A 19597-nucleotide genomic window follows, 5' to 3' on the forward strand; every position below is an offset into this window, starting at 1 on the left:
CTTGAGAAATGCTAATCGGATTCTGGGGAAGATAAAGACAAGAAGGCACAAACTTGACCCCATTCTTGAATTCCACAACAACCCCCAAGCTCTTCAGCTTTTGCTTATATTCATGAATGCTCTTGCCATAACAAGTGTCAGAATCGTCAATAAAAGGGAGAAGGCATATGGGAGAGATAGATTCCCAATCAGAACAAAACAGAATGCACTCTCTTGGAGATCTATAATCACTAAGGTGAGTACGCAGCCACTTTTCTTCGCAAATGCAGCTCTTAAGATCAGCATGAAATTTAAAAGGAGTTCCCTCCATCTTTCTGTAACATGACAGAAATGATAAAACATTTTCTTTGATGATGGAAGCCTGCTGGAAATGGTGAGCAAATACTTTTGCAGCCTCTTCAAAATCAACGACCACCCCTATCTTTCTCAACTCATGATGGTTCCATACAAATTATGATCAATCAATGGGACACCACTAAAGACCTGAAGAAGGCAACCCCATTCAGGGTGAAACAAGCGACATTCACTTGGAGACTTGTAACCATTATTTGTCTTCGGGCATTTTTTTTCCTCTCAGTGCTTCGACAATCTTATTGGATGAAATTGAAATGTGCATAATTTGCAGCATTAGTAGAACAGCCTCAGGTGTCAGAGAAGTTAAGCATGACGATGACTTTAGGTGGTCGACAACAAGCTGGTAATTTTTGTTGAACGAGACAACCACACCAAGCAACTCAAGTTCTGTTTTGAAATCAAGGATTTCTCCACTGTATACCTCCCGATCAATGAAGGGAATGTCACTAATTTTGGATGCAATTATCCACTCTTGGTCAAACAAGACAGATCCATCTGGAGACCTGTAACTAGGGATGGCAACGGGCCGGGTAGGGGCCGGGTATGACAATACCATCCCCGTCCCCGCTCTCCATTCCCGCCCCCATCCCCGAACCAATCCCCGTTTAATAGGTTTCGGGGAATCCCCGTCCCCGTCCCCGTCCCCGTCGGGGGACTATCCCCCATACCCGGCCCGAATCCCCGATTTTTTTGCATAAAAAATATTATCATACATTTTAACATTAAGTTTTATATTAAATTATCATTCAACACATTCAAATTAACTATAAAGTTCAACTCAACTATTCAAAATCACATCAATATGAAAATCCAGAGAAGATTAGGAAGAATTAGGAGAGGGAGGTTAACTTAGGGTTAAACATAAATATTATAATTATATATTTATTTATTGAAATATAAACATATATATTTTCGGGTCGGGTTCGGGGATGGGGACGCCAATACCATCCCCTCCCCATACCCGTCGGGGATTTTTCAAGTTCGGGGATCCCCGTACCCGATACCCGTTTGGCCCCGAAATCTCCCCCCGTTAGGGTCGGGGACCCGTCCCCGCGGGGATTTTTGCCATCCCTACCTGTAACCATGAGATTCTGTTTTAAGCCATTGTCCTTTTCTGATACTGCGGATGAAATCGTCTGGGGGAAGACACTTTTCCAGATTCTCCCACAATAGAACCCATCTCAGATTTTGATAAGTCTTAGCCTTCTTCTCCAAATTTCCTTCTCACCCAAATACCCCATTTCCCCTCTTCTGAAACTCGAAAACCCTTATTCTCCAATGTTAAGAGATTGAAACGAAGTGGGGCCCAAATCACGTAACGGAACGTTTATAATATTGACGGAACGGGTAACGTGAGACCGTTTTTAAAAATGTAGGGGGTATTTTGAGACGTTTCAAAGTACAGGTGGTAATTTGAGACAAATTTGAAAGCACAGGGGGTATGTACATAAATAAGCCCTTAACAATTAATCACCTGCCTCTCTGCAAACATTTATTCGAATTAAGATGTTAACGTTTTGGTGTTGGTAGGTATATCTTTTTTTTTTTGGTGAGATAGGGGGGCCAAGCCCCAGGAACAACAACTAAAACAAATCAATACAAACTAGGCGGGTTCTGTGAACCCCAGCACTATCATCTGCAAGAGTTGATCTCACCCACTCAGGGGCATTATCAAAGAGATGAACTCCCAGCTCTACATTGTAACTTGACTTAGCTAAGCAGTCGGCAACGCAATTTTTCTCACGATAAATGTGTCTGACAACACAATTATTAATTTTCCCCATGTAATCCTTACAGCTGCAAATCACACCAGCAAGGGGGTGGAAATTACTGTAATCAGGAGCTTGAATAAGCTGTATAGTAGTTGCTGAATCCATTTCCACAATGAGGTTAGAGATCCCACGATCAACTGCAAGTTTAAGCCCAAAAACCAGCCCCCAAGTCTCTGCATCAAGGATCTGACCCTTGCCTAAGTTGGCTGCAAATCCAGCAATCCAATCCCCATCAGAGTTGCGAATAACACCACCAGCACCAATATCACCAGTAGCAGATTTCCGAGAGCCGTCGACATTTAGTTTAAAAAAACCAAAGTCTGGAGGTTCCCACACCAGGTAGACAGGAACTTTGGTAATCTTGGAATTGGTAGCAAAGGCATTTGTGAACCATTCATTGGCATTAGCCAAGATAAGGTTCTGAGGTTCGAAGGGCAGCTCTTCCTCCTCGTTAAACACATAATTGTTCCTCCATTTCCAGATGTGCCAGCAAGTATAGATGAATACCAAGCTCCAAGGTATTCCACCCCTCCAACCACGTTTAGAGAGAAGATTTGCAGCTAGCCATGGTTTTAACTCAGATTGGAAGAATTGGGTCCTATGTAGGGAGGGAGACACAGCCTTCCAAATATCTTTAGATCTAGAGCAATCTCTAAGGATATGGAGGACAGATTCAGAGAGCCAACCACAGATCATACAGGAAGGGTCCTGAGTAAGGTGCCTTTTTGCTCTCTGCTCATTAGATAGGATTTTACCCTGGTACAACAACCAAGCAAAGATTTTCAATTTAGGGGGAATTTTCAATTTCCACATGCTTAGCCAAAACAGATCAACCTCACTCATCTCAGCAAATAACAGATCATAGGCAGATTTAACTGTAAAAATCTCATCAGCTGTCGGGTTCCAAATTTGAGTGTCTTGTAAGCTGCTATTGAAGCCAACAGGAGAGCTAATAATCTGCTGAACAAGCTGCTCATTAAGCATATCCCGAAGCTTCCCAATATCCCACCAACCATCATGAGCAAAGTTAGCCACAGTATAGTCCACAGTTTCAGAGTACAGAGTTTCCTCATGATGTATTAGAGGACGATCAGTGATCCAATGGTCCTTCCAAAACTTAACAGTAACTCCATTGCCAATTCTCCACTTCAACCCTTTTTTAATGAGGTCGGAGCCATGTAAAATCCCCTTCCAGGTAGATGAGCCACCTTTTTTACCCTTCAAAGAGCTGTCCAGGATGGACTTCCCTTTCAGATACTTATCTTCAAAGATTTTGGCCCATAGCCCTTGGTCTTTGCAGTGCAATCTCCAGCTATTTTTGGCCAATAAAGCTTGGTTCATATCAGAGGTTCGTTTAAAGCCCATGCCACCTTTCCTTTTGGGTGTACAAGCCAAATCCCATTGGCAAAGGTGCACCTTCTGATTTTTCCCACTTCCTCCCCAGAAGAAGTTCCTATTAACACGATCTAAGTCCTTGCAAATGCTAGCAGGAAGCTTAGCAGTTTGCATAGCATAAATGGGGATTGCAGCCGTGACAGCTTGAATCATGGTAGCTCTGCCAGCAAGAGATAGGAGTTTACCTTTCCAAGACGCTAGCCTCTTGTAAACTTTATCCACCAGTCTTTTGTGAGTTTGTCTAGTCACCCGAGAGTGTAAAAGTGGCATCCCCAGATAAATACCCAGATTATCAGTTAGGGGGGACCCACATATATAGCTTATTTCTTTGGCAATAGCAGTACCAGTGTTGGGGGAGCAATAGATGGCAGACTTGTCAAAATTCACCGTCTGACCAGACATTTGGCAGAAGGAATCCAGGCTGTTCTTCATAACTCGGGCTTGCTTAGGACTGGCTTCAGCAAATAAAATTAAATCATCTGCAAAAAACAAGTGAGAAATCGATACCCCTGACTGAGAGGACTTGACCGGGTTCCAAATTTTCCTTCTGACAGCATCGAATATAATGTGAGAGAGTTTCTCAATGCACAGAACAAATAAGTAAGGAGATAGAGGATCTCCTTGTCTGATACCATTACTAGGTTTGAATGCTTCAGTTAGTTCACCATTCACACAAACTTGGTAATTCACAGTAGAGATACAATCCATGATAAGCTTAGTAAGATTGGGAGGTAAACCCACTTCATTCAGCACATAATTAATAAAGCTCCAATTCAACCTGTCATAGGCCTTGGACAAATCAATCTTCCAAGCAATGAACCCTTTTTTCCCTTTAGAAGCTTTGAATTTATGCATAAGTTCTTGCGCGATAACAATGTTGTCAGTTATATGTCTCCCAGGCACAAAGCTGACCTGATTTGGGCTGATAAGCTTAGGCATTAAAGGTCTGAGCCGGGCAACAATGATTTTGGAGATAACTTTATACAGAGTGCAACAGAGACTAATTGGTCTAAATTGCAACATAGAATGGGGGCTGTCCACTTTTGGAATCAGGGTAATCAAGGTATCATTGAGGCCAGTTGGCACAATACAATCAATCATAGCTTTACGGATCAAATCCACAATCTCAACAGCCCAAAGATTCCATTGAGTTTGGTAAAAAGCTGCTGGAAAACCGTCCACACCAGGAGCTTTCAGACTACCAATGTTGAATAGACTTTCCTTCACATCCACAATATCAATGCTTTTATGCAGCATACTAAGATCGCTTGGATCAATGCTAGGGAAAAGATTGGGAAAATCAAAATTAGTATGCAGCACTTGAGAATGAGAGAACAAGGAGGAGAAGTACCTGACAGCTAAAGCTTTGATTGCGCTGGCCTCTTCGACCCACTCACCATGCTCGTTCTTCAACCTCTCAATTTTGTTCATTCTTCTTCGAATAATAGTAGACAGGTGGAAGAAATTAGTATTTCTATCCCCTTCTTGAATCCATTTGATTCTAGACTTTTGATGCCAAAAAGTAGCTTCCTGATCCAGCAACTTGTTAAACTCCTCCACAAGAGCGACTTCCAGGTTATTCAAAAATCTGTTAGGCCCCAAACAGAGAGATTTCTGAATTCCATCAATTCGAGCTAGAAGTCTAGCTTTCCTTTTCTTTAGATGACCAAAAACATTGGAGTTCCACTGCTTGAGAGGATCAATTAGACCACGAGCCTTTGCCACAAAAGAACCTGAAAGATGAGACCATTGTTGGATAATAAACTCTTTAAAACCCTCATGCTTCAACCACATAGCTTCGAATCTAAACGGCCTGTGAGCTAGAGAGGGGGTGAAGCCAGACTGCAAGCAAACCTTAATAGGATTATGGTCAGACTTAGTTCTAGGTAGGTGTTTGACATGAGCTTCAGCAAACAAACTTCTCCACTGTAAGTTACACACTGCCCTATCAAGTCTTTCAAAAATCCGCTTATTGGTCCAAGTAAACTTAGGACCGATGAATCCCAAATCAACCATACCATTACCATCGACCCAGCTCTTAAAACCTTTTAATCTATTATGGGGCACTCCCCCTAATTTATCATCTATATGCAGCATTTCATTGAAGTCCCCAGCAAGTAGCCAAGGCATTTGGTGACAGCCAGCCACAAACTGAAGATACTCCCACAGTTGATCTCTCTTCTTTGCACAAGGATTCGCATAAACAGCAGAGAATAACCAAGGCGTTTGACCAGGCCAAGAGGCACAAATAGTGATGGCTTGGTCAGTTGTACCAATAACATCAACACAGACTTTGGCATCATTCCATAATAACCATAAACCTCCAGAGAAACCATTAGCTTCAACAATTTCATAGCAGGGGAATCCCAATGACTTCACAACAGACAGAGCTTTTTTTCCACTAATCCGAGGCTCACACAGAAAAAGAATATCCATGCGATGGGTTTTAATTAATTCCAACATCGTAGCTTTAAATTTGGCGCAAGCAGCACCTCTAACATTCCAGCATAAAATATTCATAAAGACAGACAAAAAGGGAACTGTCAGCGACAAGGCTATACCTTGGAAACAACGGTCATACCTTTAGAAAACTTAAAGGTACTATCAGCTAGTTCTCCAGTTTGGTTTTGAACTTGGCCTTCTGCAAGGTCCATCAACTCTGCTGGGGCTGAACCTTCCGCTATTGGATCAGTGTCAATAGTAGTGGTAGCCTCCTCTTCTGGTGTCCTAACATTATTCACAATATTAGGAGGTTGGTGCCCAAAGACATATAATCCCTGCTTATCATACCCAATCTGACCATTAATCCAGTTATTCAACTGGTCATTGACAGAAACCTGGTTAAAAATCTTTTTTCCCTCAGGGAGCACCTTCCCTGTCATCTTCCCAGGACTAAAATTGTTGTAACCACCTGTCTTTTTAGCACTGTCCCTCAAAGTCACTTTCTCCTTTGAGATCTGGTTAGAAATGTCATGCAGAGCCATGTTGTTGCTGCCTTTTTTCGCCTTGGATTTGGTCCATACTTTCTGCCCAGTACCAGCAACCGTCTTAATTATATCAGCTTGTCCCAAGTTTGTTTGGTCAACAGATTCAATCCCATTTGCATCCTTCTCGCCCGAGCTCTCCCCCTCATGCCTTAGAGCATCAAATCTTGAACCAGTAGGATTCAGTTTACCATTCCAATCCTTTCCTCCATTTCTAATTCTCCTCCTTGGGGTTACAATCATCCAGGGGCCCCGTAGGCCATCACTGACCAAGACATCCTTCTCATTGCCCATTTCAGTATCATTGCCCATGGCAGAGTCATTGCCATGAGGAATAGCCTTATTTGTATTGTGCATTTCACCAGAAATGTCTGAGGCAGGTCTGTTTGTCAAGTCGCAATTAATCCTACTGTGACCATATTTCCCACACAAGAAACATATATCTGGAAGCCCTTCGTATTCGATATTGTACCAGACATTATTAATTTGTAAGAACGCCTCAAGTGGTTTAGATAAGTCCAACTCAATGCAAAGACGAGCAAACTTACCACGATTTTGAGAAGTGGTAAGGGTGTCAATTTTTAGAAGCTTCCCCAGCAGGTTCCCAATTCTCTTAAGTGCCCACACATCAAAGCATTCTAACTGGATGGCAGAGACTCTGATCCATGCAGCCATTCTGGTAATTTTTGCAGTAGCAGGACAAAATCCAGGTACCCACTTTTGCATAATCAAATACTGACCTGCAATAATCCAAGGTCCTCCCGTGAGTACGAAGTTGAGATCCTCCTCCAAATCGAATCTGACAACAAAGTAATCATTCACCAGGTCGACTAGTTTCCATCCACCCTTAAGGCTCCATTTCTGCTGTAGTTTCGTTAGCATATAATTATAAGTATGGGAGCGGCCCAGCAACTTAATAATTAAGGCATTTTGCCAAGGTTTACAGAGGCGAGACATTGCTCTTTCAGAAAATTTTATACTTGGGCCCCGGTCTCCTCTAGAGATCAGCACATCTTCATCATCGTTGATGTATTCGGTTACTCTTTTTCTTTTTTACTTTAATTATTTTCTTTTCTTTTTAAATTTTGGAAATAAAGCGTCTTATCTACTAAAATTTTGTTATTATTATTTTACTGATTAGTGAGTAAAAAACTAAAAATACAGAAAAATTTAGCATTGAACTTTTTCTTTTTAAGTTTTAATAGAGAATAATTGTTATAAAAAAATAAAATAAAAACGAGGCAAAAGAAAAAAGAAAAAGAAAATTACATATAGTAGAGTTTAGTTGGGCATGTGGTTAGGGGTATCTTTGGACTGGGACTGATTGAAGAATTCACTTTCTTCTTCCTTCTTCCTCTTGTTGTAAAGTTGTAAAGAGGTTTGAACAAGGATCAAGAGAAACAGGCAAAAACTGCAAAGACTCTCAGTTGAGCTGAATTCAATCAACTCCAAGAATCAATTTGAAGCAAAAAGATTGTTTTGGTCCCCTACACAATACAGGTTAAGACAGATTGTTACAGATTGTGGTGCGGTAGGAATTAGGATGGGGACAAGGTCCCAGCAACCGAGCCGAGAGCGAGCAGACGTCGACGACGACATGGCGGGTCAGTCGGTGTCCATGAGCGGCAGCGTGGGCTCTCCATCCAGCCGCAGTGAGCAGACCATGGCCACACCCGCCGGCGACACCAATTTTCTCAGATTGAACCATCCCGACGTTCACGGCGACGATGCTGGCTCCCAAGGCGCCGTTGGGTTAGTCACTCATCTCTTCCCTAATCAACCCCCCACCCTTTGTTTTCTTTGCCTTCCTATTTTCCTGATTTTGCTTCTCGCTTTCTCATTCAGACCTTAGGGCACGAAATTTGTCATGCCTTTTATTTGGGTTGTATATTTCATAGTTTTATTTGAGCCCTCTGTTTATATTCATATCTACATACATTTATCTATGTGCACGTAATTCATCCACATTGTTTAGTTTCAACGTTCTGATTTCGGCTTATTCATCACCAATAGATTGAGTTAACAAGCACTCTACTTTATGCTGCTAAGTTATGGTTTAACTGCACCTTTTTAATCATAATGGTGCACATCATTTTTGTACAACTTTTGTTTGACAATGGAGGTTGATTCTAGCGAACAAGAATTTGGCCCTTATTCTTTCACAGCACTTCTTTAATTTCTTTAATCTTCCTAAATGATTATTGCTTTAAACAGTAGCAAGAAGAAAAAGAGAGGTCAACGGGCTGTAGCAGGCGATAAGAGTGGAAGAGGACTACGCCAATTTAGCATGAAAGGTTTTGTATTGAACGCTGTCTAATCTTACCTTATTTACATTTACATTGTATTTTTTCTTCCAAAAAGGTGGTTTATTTTTGCAACCTATGAATTGTTTTAAGTGAGCATTGTATTCTTTATAATGAATTTTGGCTTGTGCTCTCTTGGATGGACACCGTTATTTGTTCTGTTCATGCCCCTATACTTGCTCCTCTGATTATATGTTGATTCTTTGTTGCTTGTGCTCAGTGTGCGAGAAAGTGGAGAGCAAGGGAAGAACCACCTATAATGAGGTTAGGTGGTTTCTTGAAGTCACTTTTATTGTTTGTATTTCTTGTTCTTATTCCAAGTTCTAATTTTTGTGAAGTCCTTGGTTCAAATGCATGACCTTATTGCTACCGAGGATGGTATAATCTCAGAGGTCACTTTAAGTGTCAACATCATTTAAAAGCCATGTTGTTTTTTCGTGGGAGTAATTTATCAAATGCTTGTTTTCGGAATAATGGTGATAAAGTTGGAGCAAGGGGACTCATTAGGCAGTGTGTTAGCATTATAAGAGTGTTGTGATGTGGTTTAAATGCAACAGATCAGAAAATAGCGTTTCTCAAGATCTGCATGTAAACAACTGTTCCTTTGGCCCTTTTTTATCACTATTTTCTTGTTGAAGTGTTTATCATATTTCATTTTTCATGGTTCACCAACCAATTTTAATTATAGTCGTAAACCTAAGAGTTTAAAGTACTATCCAGGTTGCGGATGAACTTGTAGCAGAGTTCGCTGACCCTAGCAATGGTGTTACATCCCCTGATCAGGTTTGATAACTAGGCTGATATATCTGCAGTCTTCTGGGAAAAATTGGAATGGAACTTGCTAATAAAATCCTTTTTTCTTTGTGTTGAATTTTATTTGGCAGCAACAATATGACGAGAAAAACATCAGGCGAAGAGTATATGATGCCCTGAATGTTCTTATGGCAATGGATATTATATCCAAAGATAAAAAAGAAATACAATGGAAGGGTTTGCCTCGTACAAGCCTGAATGATATTGAAGAACTGAAGGTCTGATTACAGTTCATATTTTATGTGTTGTATATTAAGTGGATTCCTGGACCAGTTTTGAGCTTATACAACTAGTTATACATGTATTAAATGCAGACTGAGCGCCTGGGACTGAGGAATAGGATTGAAAAGAAAGCGTCATATCTGCAAGAGCTGGAGGAACAAGTATGAATAGCTATTGTCTATTAATCCATGCTACATAACTTTGGCACGGTTTAGGTTTTTGCATGTGCTTGATTTGAGGACTATAATTATTAATTATTAATAATCTAGTATAGTTCAGGGAAAACATGTCTGAACATGATGCCATGCTCATGATCAGTGTCTGCATACATTAACTTCTTTTCTCTTTTATCAGTACGTAGGCCTTCAAAACCTGATACAACGGAATGAGCAATTATACCACTCTGGAGATGCGCTCAGCGGGGGTGTGGCTTTACCTTTCATTCTTGTGCAGGTACGTTTTCTTCTCAATGTTTCCCTTGCATCTGTGCATTCTGAGAAACAGATTAGAATACAGTACTCTTTAAAGTTACGATGCATGAAAATAAAACGGTTTGTATTTGAAGGGTTGGTATGATTTGGTTGGTGCCGGGGACACTTGTTATTCAGCTTGACTCGAGAAATAAATTATGTATGATTTGTGATATGAGACATGTAGACCTTCTGCTGGATACAAGATATAAGTTACTACTGCATTGTATAGCAACTAACAGCCATCTTTCAACCCCTTTCTATATAACAAGAAGCATATGATCAGCTTTACATGATTAGTTTTCTTTCAGGGTTCCTTTTGGCCAGTTTATTGTTATCTGATTCTTTGTTACCTCTGTTGTTCCTGACATGCGGATACCATAGACTCGCCCTCATGCAACTGTTGAGGTGGAAATATCAGAAGATATGCAGCTGGTGCATTTTGACTTCAATAGGTAACTTTCATTCTTATGTTGAGCGACATGATAGTTGGTAGTAACATCTTTACACCATTGTCTGCTGGGGACACAAGTAGAGATAGTAGCCACTAGTAGTACAATACTTGAGTCCAAAGGGGCTGTTAATGTGATCAACTCTGTGTGATAGCTCAATAAGCAATTTTTGGATCATAATTTCTCCAAAACTTAAAAAAAAATTGGTTTCAACCTTTTTCTGATCTTTTGATTTTGCTTGCAGCACCCCATTTGAGCTCCATGATGACAATTATGTTTTGAAGGCAATGAAATTTTGTGAAAGGCCACAGGCTGATGACGGGACACAAAATTTAACTGCAGATGGAGGAGAAGGTTGTAGCATGTCAGGCATGTATCAGCCACAGATCCCTCTTCCTTCACTGTTAAACACACCAGTTAGGCCTCCCACCTCGCCGCCTATTCCCGGAATACTAAAAGCACGTGTGAAGCATGAGCACCACGGACAATAATGTTAGCATGTGTATATTGTGGAGAGTAGTTTGCCGGAAGTTAATAGGTCCCTCACCTCATGTTTACCGTCCGTCATTAGATATTGTCATAAGTTGGATGTAGTTTAGGTTATAAGCAGATGAGTCTTGTTGGTTGCTTTGATACTTGGGGGAGGAGGTTTGCTATTTCAAATGTTTTGCTGTGCATGTCCAATATGTGCTATTGTAATTTTCATCCAATTCTTTTTTTGACTTTACGGTTTATAGGGGCCTCCGTTGTAGTAGAAATCAAAGTGGATTATGTAGTGTGAAGAGAATTGTCCAACTACAAATAGAATCATACAATGAATTCGACAGTTTCTTCTGTACGGCGTCTTGCATTTTGCCAATTATTGCTTATTTTCTGTCTGTCAGTCACTATTGTCTTCCACTACCAGCGTTTGATTGTTTTCCTGTTTTGTTTTGAGAGTCCCCACATATTCATATGATATGGTGGTTTCCAGATGACGACTAATGATGGGCGTCCTGCCGGGTTTTCGTTTACGTTTTTCCATTTTCAGCCAAACCAATTCTTGAACTTAAAAAAAGAACAATCAAACAAACAGTTTAGTTAGAAAGATAAACATACGACGTGACACTCTCTCTCTCTCTCTCTCTCTCTCTCTCTGTCTCAAGAATGAAGTTCAACTGAACAGACGACGCAAATACTGTACTGATATTTTTTTTTTTTTATACATACATATATTCATGCGATGCGATATTAAGTACGGGAGGTGAAATTAAACTTACGAAACGATTACGATTTCGGATTAAGTACGGGCTGATATTAAGAGAAATAATTAAACAACTAATATTATCCCCTCTCCGTCTCTACTGTCTCTCTCTGTCTCTCTGTCTCTCTCTGTCTCTCTCTAGTCAGAGAGTAGAGTCGCAGCGGTTGGTTCTTGTGCTGCTTTTCCCGCGGAAATGGAGTCACTAACGTACTCCTCGTCCTTCCTGTGCACTACTAATCCACTGCTCTCTTCCCACTGTTCCCAATCCAATACCACCGCCTTAAAATCCTTAACCTCGACCTCGACGAAACCTAAAACGACCACCAATGTCAATATGAATATCATAGTAAAGCCGTCCTCCTCCTCAGTGAGACCAGACCCCTGGTCTCTCAGCGACGGTAACCACCCGGACCGCCCGAAACCCAAGTCCAAGAACCCCAAGAAGCCCCTCTCCGACGACAACGCCCGCCGCATCATCAAGGCCAAGGCCAACTACCTCAGCGCCCTCCGCAGGAACCAGGGCCCACAAGCCCACACCCCCAAATGGATTAAGAGGACCCCCGAGCAGATGGTCAGCTACTTGCAGGACGACAGGAACGGCCATCTCTACGGTCGCCACGTGGTGGCCGCCATCAAGCACGTCAGGGCGCTGTCCGAGAAGGCCGAGGGACAGTACGACATGCGCACCGTCATGGCCTCCTTTGTTGGGAAGCTCAGCTTTAGAGAAATGTGTGTGGTGCTCAAGGAGCAAAAGGGCTGGAGGCAAGTCAGGGACTTATTTTCTTGGATGAAATTGCAGGTTTCCTGCTTTTCTCATCTCTCTCTCTCTCTCTCTCATTTCATTTCATTCTATTTTAATTTAATTTAATTACTACTACGTTTACTCATTTCTTTTTGTTATCAATTTTCCAACTTCATGTGGATTTTTGTGAATTTTCAATAGAGAAATAAATAAAAAAATATGTGCTTTTCACGGTAAAGAGTCTACAGACTCTGAATTTTCGTGTTGCTCTGCTTTTCTTCTTCCTTACTCCTAAGTGTAGTTATAGTATGTGAGATTAATACGTTACTGTGTATACTATGTGTGATGATTGATAGACGACCTTGTGCTTCAACAGTTAAGCTACCGCCCAAGTGTTATTGTCTACACAATCGTTTTGCGTGTATATGGCCAAGTTGGGAAGATCAAGCTGGCTGAGCAAACCTTCTTGGAGATGCTTGAATCTGGATGTGAACCTGATGAAGTTGCTTGTGGCACCATGCTCTGTACATATGCCAGATGGGGACGTCACAAGGCTATGCTGGCGTTTTATTCAGCGGTGCAGGAAAGGGAGATTCTGCTTTCTGTTGCTGTTTATAATTTCATGTTGTCCTCCTTGCAGAAGAAATCACTCCACGGAAAGGTCATAGAAATTTGGAGGCAGATGGTGGACATAGGAGTGGTACCTAATAAATTTACTTATACAGTAGTAATTTGCTCACTCGTCAAAGAAGGCCTCCATGATGAGGCTCTCAAGAATTTCATTGAGTTGAAGAATGCTGGATTTGTTCCTGAGGAGGCAACTTATAGTTTGCTCATCAGTTTAAGCACCAAAAGTGGCAAATATAACGAAGCACTAAGACTATATGAAGACATGAGCTCTCTAGGAATAGTCCCGAGCAACTACACCTGTGCTTCACTTCTGACATTGTATTACAAGACAGAGGATTATTCCAAAGCCCTTTCTCTTTTTTCAGAAATGGAAAGGAAGAAAATTGCAGCTGATGAGGTCATCTATGGTTTGCTCATTAGAATATATGGAAAACTTGGTCTTTATGAGGACGCTCAGACAGCATTTACCGAGATGGAGCAGCTGGGTCTACTTAGTGATCAGAAAACATATTTAGCAATGACACAAGTCCATCTCAATTCAGGGAATTGCGAGAAAGCTTTAGAAGTTATTGAACTAATGAAGTCTAGAAAAAACATTTGGCTCTCAAGATTTGCTTATATTGTCTTATTGCAGTGTTATGTTATGAAGGAAGATCTGAGTTCTGCTGAAGTAACATTTCAGGCTCTATCCAAGACTGGACTCCCTGATGCAGGCTCTTGTAATGATATGCTCAATTTGTATATAAGACTGGACTTAATCGAAAAGGCTAAGGATTTTATTGCCCAGATAAGAAGAGACCGGGTAGATTTGGACGAGGAGCTTTGCAGGACAGTTATGAGAGTATATTGCAAGGAGGGAATGCTTAGAGATGCTGAAAAGTTTGTAGGAGAGCTGGGTGCAAATGGATTATACCAGGATAGTAGATTCATCCAGACAATTTCTTGGGCTATGTGTGAACATAAGGAAGGGAAATTTGTGACCTTTGACCAGCATGACACTGTGGCCCTTGGACTGGTGCTCAGTCTCTATCTGGCAGATGGCAATATCAGTGAGACAGAAAAAGTTCTAGCATCATTACTTGAGGCTTCTAGTGGCTTATCAATTGCGAGTCAGCTCATTAAGAACTTTATTAGAGAAGGCAAGCAACGTACATGCTATCGATTTGTCAGTAAAACATTATACTTATTTATGCAACTCACCTGAGTAAATTTTTTCTTGATATTCTTAAACCATGCCTCTGAAGAAATGGAACAGTTTTGACATTGATTTCCGTGCAGGTGATGCATTTAAAGCAGAAACTCATATCAATCATTTGGTCAAGCTTGGCTGCAGAGTGGATGATGCCACAATTGGTTCTTTGATTAGTTTATATGGAAAGAAACACAACCTGAAAAAGGCCTTGGAAATATTTACAGCATTTGCAGATTCTCCTTTGGCTAAAAAGTTACTGTGCAACTCAATGCTTGATGCATATGCCAAATGTGGTAAACCACAGGAGGCATACTCACTTTACAAACAACTTTCAGAGGAAGGGCATGATCTGGATGCTGTTGCCATCAGCATAGTTGTCAATGTTTTGACTAACAGTGGTATCAGTTTGGAAACCTTAATTAGACTAGCAAAGATTGTAGATTATCAGATAATAGAGCCGCCAATTTTCATTTTCGCCATCTTATAAACATATCATACTTCACCAAGCTTTTCAACGTCCCAAATAATTTTGTGCTATTCAGAATGCAATAGGACACCACATCTCAGCTGCACTCACAAAGCCGCCATACCAATCATTTCTTTAAGTTTGTCAAATAACTTTCCTTGCACCAATGTTAATTAATAAGAATTCATCTCCAGGAGAACATAGAGAAGCAGAGAATGTCATCCGCAAAAGCCTGGAACACCACGTGGAGCTAGATACCGTGGCATACAATACTTTCATTAAGGCTATGCTGGAAGCAGGTTCATATGGGCCACTCCAATGATTAGTGAATACAGATGAGTAGAAGAAAGCTTACAATAACTTGGTACATTTCATGCTGCAGGTAGATTGCGTTTTGCATCCAGTATCTATGAGTGCATGCTTTCTGAGGGGGTTGTTCCATCGATTCAGACATACAGCACCATGATCAGGTAAGAGCTTGGTATACTTCTTTCTGTTTGTGAAATAAGTGAAAAAGATATATTGAATGCTGTTCGTATTGACGAACTATGGGTGCAGTGTTTACGGTCGAGGTCGAAAGCTGGAAAGGGCTGTAGAGATGTTCAATACTGCTCGCAGCTTGGGTTTGTCTCTGGATGAGAAGGCATATATGAATCTCATTAGTTACTGTGGGAAAGCTGGTATTGTTCTAAATCTCCCTCCATTTAGTAAAACAAATCTAAATATTGTCACACAAATTTTTTGAATGATGTTCCACAGTTTTGCTATGTTGGCTTAGTTCAGGGTGACAAAGAACATCCATGAATTTTTGAAACATTTCTGTATCTTATATTTGGCCACTCGTGACAGTTTATACAGTTCATTGGTGCTAATGGAATGTTATATAATATTAAATGCTCTATGCAGCAGTTAATGTATTTAATTTGCATTTATACCTATATATGGAAGGTAACTTCTTCACTTTCTAGTGGATATCTTGTAGCATCTTCAGCTATCGGATTTCTTCGTTGCTTGTAATTTGTAAATCTCCCTAACTTCAATGCGTCTGTTTTGTAGGAAAAAGGCAGGAAGCATCCATGCTATTTACCAAAATGAGGGAACAAGGGATAAAACCTGGGATGGTATGCATAAGTGAGGTTATGTTAAAACTTAAAGAGATAAATAGAGTTATTTTGACAAATTGCTCAATAAAGAAATCATGAGGATACGCCTTGGTGCAACAGTATGGCTTATCCCGAGCAACCTGGTGGTTGAAAAAGATTACATTTCTTATGAATTGATTTTCATCATTATATGGTATGTGCTTCGGAAGTGTGTATATAAGTGTAATCCCTTGTCTTTTATGTGAAAATCAGGTCAGTTATAATATAATGATCAATGTATATGCTGCTGGGGGGCTTTATAAGGAAGCAGAGGAATTATTCAAAGCCATGCAGCAAGATGGTTGCTCACCTGACTCCTTCACCTACCTATCCCTAGTTCGAGCGTACACAGAGAGTCTGAAATACACAGAAGCAGAGGAAACCATTAATTCTATGCCGGAAAATGGTGTCTATCGTTCCTGTGCTCATTTTAACCTTTTACTCTCTGTTTTTTCCAAAATGGGATTGATAGGGGAAGCGGAAAGAATTTATGAGAAACTACTTGGAGCTGGTTTAAACCCTGACATGGCATGTTATCAGACTATGCTGAGAGGTTACATGGACTATGGACATGTGGAAGAAGGCATCAAGTTTTTTGAACAGATAAGTGAGTCTGTAGAGGCAGACAGGTTTATTTTGAGCGCAGCGGTGCATTTTTATAAATCTGTGGGAAAGGGACTAGAAGCTGAAAATGTTTTGCATTCCATGAGTAATTTGGGTATTTCATTTCTGGAGAACCTAGAAGTTGGATCCAAGCTAAAAGCTAAAAGCCCCATTTCAGAACCGATTTAGTTATGGGATGTTATGTACTGCATACTGATGACAGAGGGATAGGGTGATCCCTAGTAATTGTATTGCCAGTGACGAACATATCTCGGGTGTACCAATAATTGAATTTGTGAGGGATGCTGAATACACATCTTCAAGACCAATGATCAACAAACATTACGAGGTTGCATACTGGCATAACAGGATGGTGGGTCGAGACTTGTTGCAGTCTTCCGTTGATTGAGTGGGAAAAAGCTCGTCGGCTGATTTTTGACTTGAAATTAGTGACTGAACAAATCTGTCGAACATGAAATGCTTATGCTCAATGGTTAGAGGTTCGGTGGGTCATAGTCTGACACATGGAGACTGTTTCTGCTGGCTTGAATCATGGTCAATGGATATGAAAGTCTAACATTAGTTGAGCAACATTACTTGGCATCCTTAATATATGGAGGTAACTGATTTCAGGAAATGGTCAAGAATATGAAGAATAGATCACAACCTTGTTAGTTCTTTTGTACTAACTTTATATCTTCATTTTGTAGGCTGTACAAAAGTTCATGTTCATTAGGACATTTCACCTTGTGGTTATCTTGACAAACCATAATTATTCAAGATGTTGTAGCAGCTTGGTCAATTAGGGAACATGTACAGCATTCTTTTCTTTGGATGTTGAATAAACAATAATTTTATTGTACATGGTTATAGGAAGTTGTAGATGGTTTTCTTTCATGAGAAAATTTTCCCACTTTGCCAGTCACAGGATTTTCTGTACTATGGCATAAATCTGGGATCATTAAATTAATTCGAGATATTAAGCTCTTCTTAAACATTAAAACTCGTGTTCTTTCTACATTTGGAATAATTTTATTTCTTTCTACACTTGAATAACTGATGAACAACTCCGGTTCTGGGGAAAAAAAAATTGCTCCTTCAACAGCTCTTTGGGACTGTCGTGCAGCCACTGCAGAGGCGTAAAAAGAATTGCATTTATGTTAGCTCATTCTTGTAAAATGCCAGGCACACTTATGATACACGAATGTCAATCTGCACTTGTTGACAAGCTATAACCAGGAGCCTTAGCGAGTTTTCTCTGATACATAATCAATCGTACCCGCTCAACCTCTTTCCATAAACCTCTACTGGCATATATATTGGACAAAACAACATAAGCCCCATCATTCCAAGGCTCTAATTCTTGCAAATGCTTAGCCACCCACTCCCCCATCTTAACGTTCCCGTGTTTCTCACAGGCACCCATCAGGCAGCCCCAGACTACCGAGTTTGCCTTCATTGGCATCTCCTCAACCATTTTTCTCGCCTCCTCGAGCAATCCCGCTCTGCCAAGAAGATCCACCACGCATCCATAATGCTGCAAGTGGGGCTTTATCCCGTATGTATTCTTCATCATGTCGAAGTAAAATTCCCCCTCTTGCACAGTCCCACCATGAACACATGCACTGAGTACCCCAACGAAGGTCACATGATTAGGTCTCACTCCTGCCTCTCTCATGCACTGAAAGCATTCAAGTGCTTCATTCACGTGCCCATGCATCGCATAACCCACGATCATAGATGTCCACGACGATACGTTTTGTTGCTCCATCCTTGAAAACACCCTATAAGCCAAGTCCATTCTCCCACATTTCCCATACATGTCTATAAGCGAATTTAACATCAACGCATCCGATTTATCCACGTTTTTAGCTTGGTAAACACATTTATGCAATTGAAGAGCCAAGCCTAAGTCACTTAAACTACCGCAAGCTGATGTGATACTAACCATGGTCACATCATCCGGCAAGAACCCACATTTCCTGAGCTCCATGAAGGTGTCTATCGCCTCCTTTGCACGCCCACCTTGTGAAAGGCCTCCAATGATGGCATTCCAAGAACCCAACTTTCTCTCGGGGTTTTGCTCAAACATGTTGCGTGCATTTTCAAATTCTCCCGCCTTGGAGTACAAGTTTATAAACCCGCTCTCACAGTACTCATTGGAGTCAAGGCCCAGCCTTAGAGCGACGGAATGAAGCTGCCTACCAACCTCTACAGCAAAAAGTTGACAGAGGGCTTTCAAAATAATGGGGAGGGTGTAGCAATCAGGCAAAACACCGGAACGAGACATAGCAAGGTAAACAAAGAGTGCCTTGGTTGGAGCATCTCGTCGAGTGTATGACCTTATAATGTTGTTCCAGTGAAATGGGGCGGGGTAAAGCTGTAACAAGTGGGTTCTAATAACATGTGCATAAATTTGATTCAATTCTTGTAAGGTAGTGCAATTTGACAACTGGGTTGCAATTATTTTTGCTGGGTCGTCTTGGCTAGTTGTTGAAGCTTGGAGATTGAATTGGGCATCCAAATTTACAATACTTGTAGTGAAGAAGCTTCGGTTGAGAAGATGGTCTGCAAATGAAATGGCGGTGTTGTTGGGTCCTTGAATTCTGCAACTCCGAATCATGAAGCGTTGTAATGAGGTCATGTGTGTGTGAATCTTATTGCATTATTGGGTTGGAAATTGCATGCATCATCAACTATCAACCAGAGAGAGCGGCGTTGTGAAATGAGAAATTGAGAGTATGCGACATGACGCACTTAATAAACGACATTCACCTTATGTAGTGTGTTTTGAAGTCAAGACCCACATATATA

General features: G+C 40.9%; 4 protein-coding genes across 7 annotated transcripts; 2 read left to right on the forward strand and 2 right to left on the reverse strand.

Annotated features, from left to right (window-relative positions):
* Nucleotides 1-1892: 1892 nt before the first annotated feature.
* Nucleotides 1893-7462, reverse strand: LOC148297089 (uncharacterized). The gene is made up of 3 exons (XM_088248718.1): nt 6103-7462; nt 4873-6013; nt 1893-4800 (listed from the first exon to the last, which is right to left on the reverse strand). The coding sequence occupies exons 1-3, from the start codon at nt 7460-7462 to the stop codon at nt 1938-1940; spliced, it is 5364 nt and encodes a 1787-aa protein (XP_088104844.1). The 3' UTR covers nt 1893-1937.
* A 334-nt stretch (nt 7463-7796) lies between these two features.
* DPB (Transcription factor DP) lies at nt 7797-11603 on the forward strand. The gene is made up of 9 exons (XM_021960518.2): nt 7797-8257; nt 8720-8799; nt 9029-9072; nt 9529-9591; nt 9693-9839; nt 9936-10004; nt 10198-10296; nt 10698-10768; nt 11010-11603. The coding sequence occupies exons 1-9, from the start codon at nt 8049-8051 to the stop codon at nt 11254-11256; spliced, it is 1029 nt and encodes a 342-aa protein (XP_021816210.1). The 5' UTR covers nt 7797-8048; the 3' UTR covers nt 11257-11603.
* A 418-nt stretch (nt 11604-12021) lies between these two features.
* On the forward strand, nt 12022-17653 carry EMB976 (Tetratricopeptide repeat (TPR)-like superfamily protein). Of its 4 annotated transcripts, XR_002526964.2 has the most exons (9): nt 12027-12807; nt 13127-14519; nt 14659-14970; nt 15233-15337; nt 15421-15508; nt 15597-15718; nt 16095-16159; nt 16394-17402; nt 17494-17653. XR_002526964.2 is itself a non-coding variant. In XM_021960455.2 (8 exons), exons 1-8 carry the CDS (start codon nt 12202-12204, stop codon nt 16970-16972), a joined length of 3270 nt encoding a protein of 1089 aa, XP_021816147.1. In that variant the 5' UTR covers nt 12027-12201; the 3' UTR covers nt 16973-17653. The 4 variants fall into 4 exon arrangements, 3 of the variants coding, with proteins under 3 accessions (XP_088104448.1, XP_021816147.1, XP_088104447.1); XM_021960455.2 differs by having other exon boundaries at nt 16394-17653; XM_088248321.1 differs by having other exon boundaries at nt 12631-12770; nt 16394-17653.
* LOC110758570 (Tetratricopeptide repeat (TPR)-like superfamily protein) lies at nt 17592-19552 on the reverse strand. The gene has a single exon (XM_021960456.2). It carries the CDS (start codon nt 19425-19427, stop codon nt 17991-17993), a length of 1437 nt encoding a protein of 478 aa, XP_021816148.1. The 5' UTR covers nt 19428-19552; the 3' UTR covers nt 17592-17990.
* Nucleotides 19553-19597: the final 45 nt, after the last annotated feature.

Source organism: Prunus avium, chromosome 2 (genome assembly GCF_965620075.1).
Source record: "Prunus avium chromosome 2, drPruAviu1.hap1.1, whole genome shotgun sequence".
Classification (NCBI taxonomy): domain Eukaryota; kingdom Viridiplantae; phylum Streptophyta; class Magnoliopsida; order Rosales; family Rosaceae; genus Prunus; species Prunus avium.

Excerpts from the sequence above, each read along its gene's own strand:
- LOC148297089 (XM_088248718.1), bottom strand. The coding sequence starts at position 7,462 with ATGTCTCGCCTCTGTAAACCTTGGCAAAATGCCTTAATTATTAAGTTG. Across the intron at positions 6,014-6,102 it reads TACCTTTAAGTTTTCTAAAG|GTGCTGCTTGCGCCAAATTT; the intron begins GTATGACCGTTG and ends GGAATGTTAGAG. Across the intron at positions 4,801-4,872 it reads ATCAAAGCTTTAGCTGTCAG|CATTGATCCAAGCGATCTTA; the intron begins GTACTTCTCCTC and ends TCTTTTCCCTAG.
- DPB (XM_021960518.2), top strand. The coding sequence starts at position 8,049 with ATGGGGACAAGGTCCCAGCAACCGAGCCGAGAGCGAGCAGACGTCGAC. Across the intron at positions 10,297-10,697 it reads TACCTTTCATTCTTGTGCAG|ACTCGCCCTCATGCAACTGT; the intron begins GTACGTTTTCTT and ends CGGATACCATAG. Across the intron at positions 10,769-11,009 it reads GTGCATTTTGACTTCAATAG|CACCCCATTTGAGCTCCATG; the intron begins GTAACTTTCATT and ends TTTTGCTTGCAG.
- EMB976 (XM_021960455.2), top strand. The coding sequence starts at position 12,202 with ATGGAGTCACTAACGTACTCCTCGTCCTTCCTGTGCACTACTAATCCA. Across the intron at positions 14,971-15,232 it reads CAATGTTTTGACTAACAGTG|GAGAACATAGAGAAGCAGAG; the intron begins GTATCAGTTTGG and ends ATTCATCTCCAG. Across the intron at positions 15,719-16,094 it reads TAGTTACTGTGGGAAAGCTG|GAAAAAGGCAGGAAGCATCC; the intron begins GTATTGTTCTAA and ends TCTGTTTTGTAG.
- LOC110758570 (XM_021960456.2), bottom strand. The coding sequence starts at position 19,427 with ATGACCTCATTACAACGCTTCATGATTCGGAGTTGCAGAATTCAAGGA.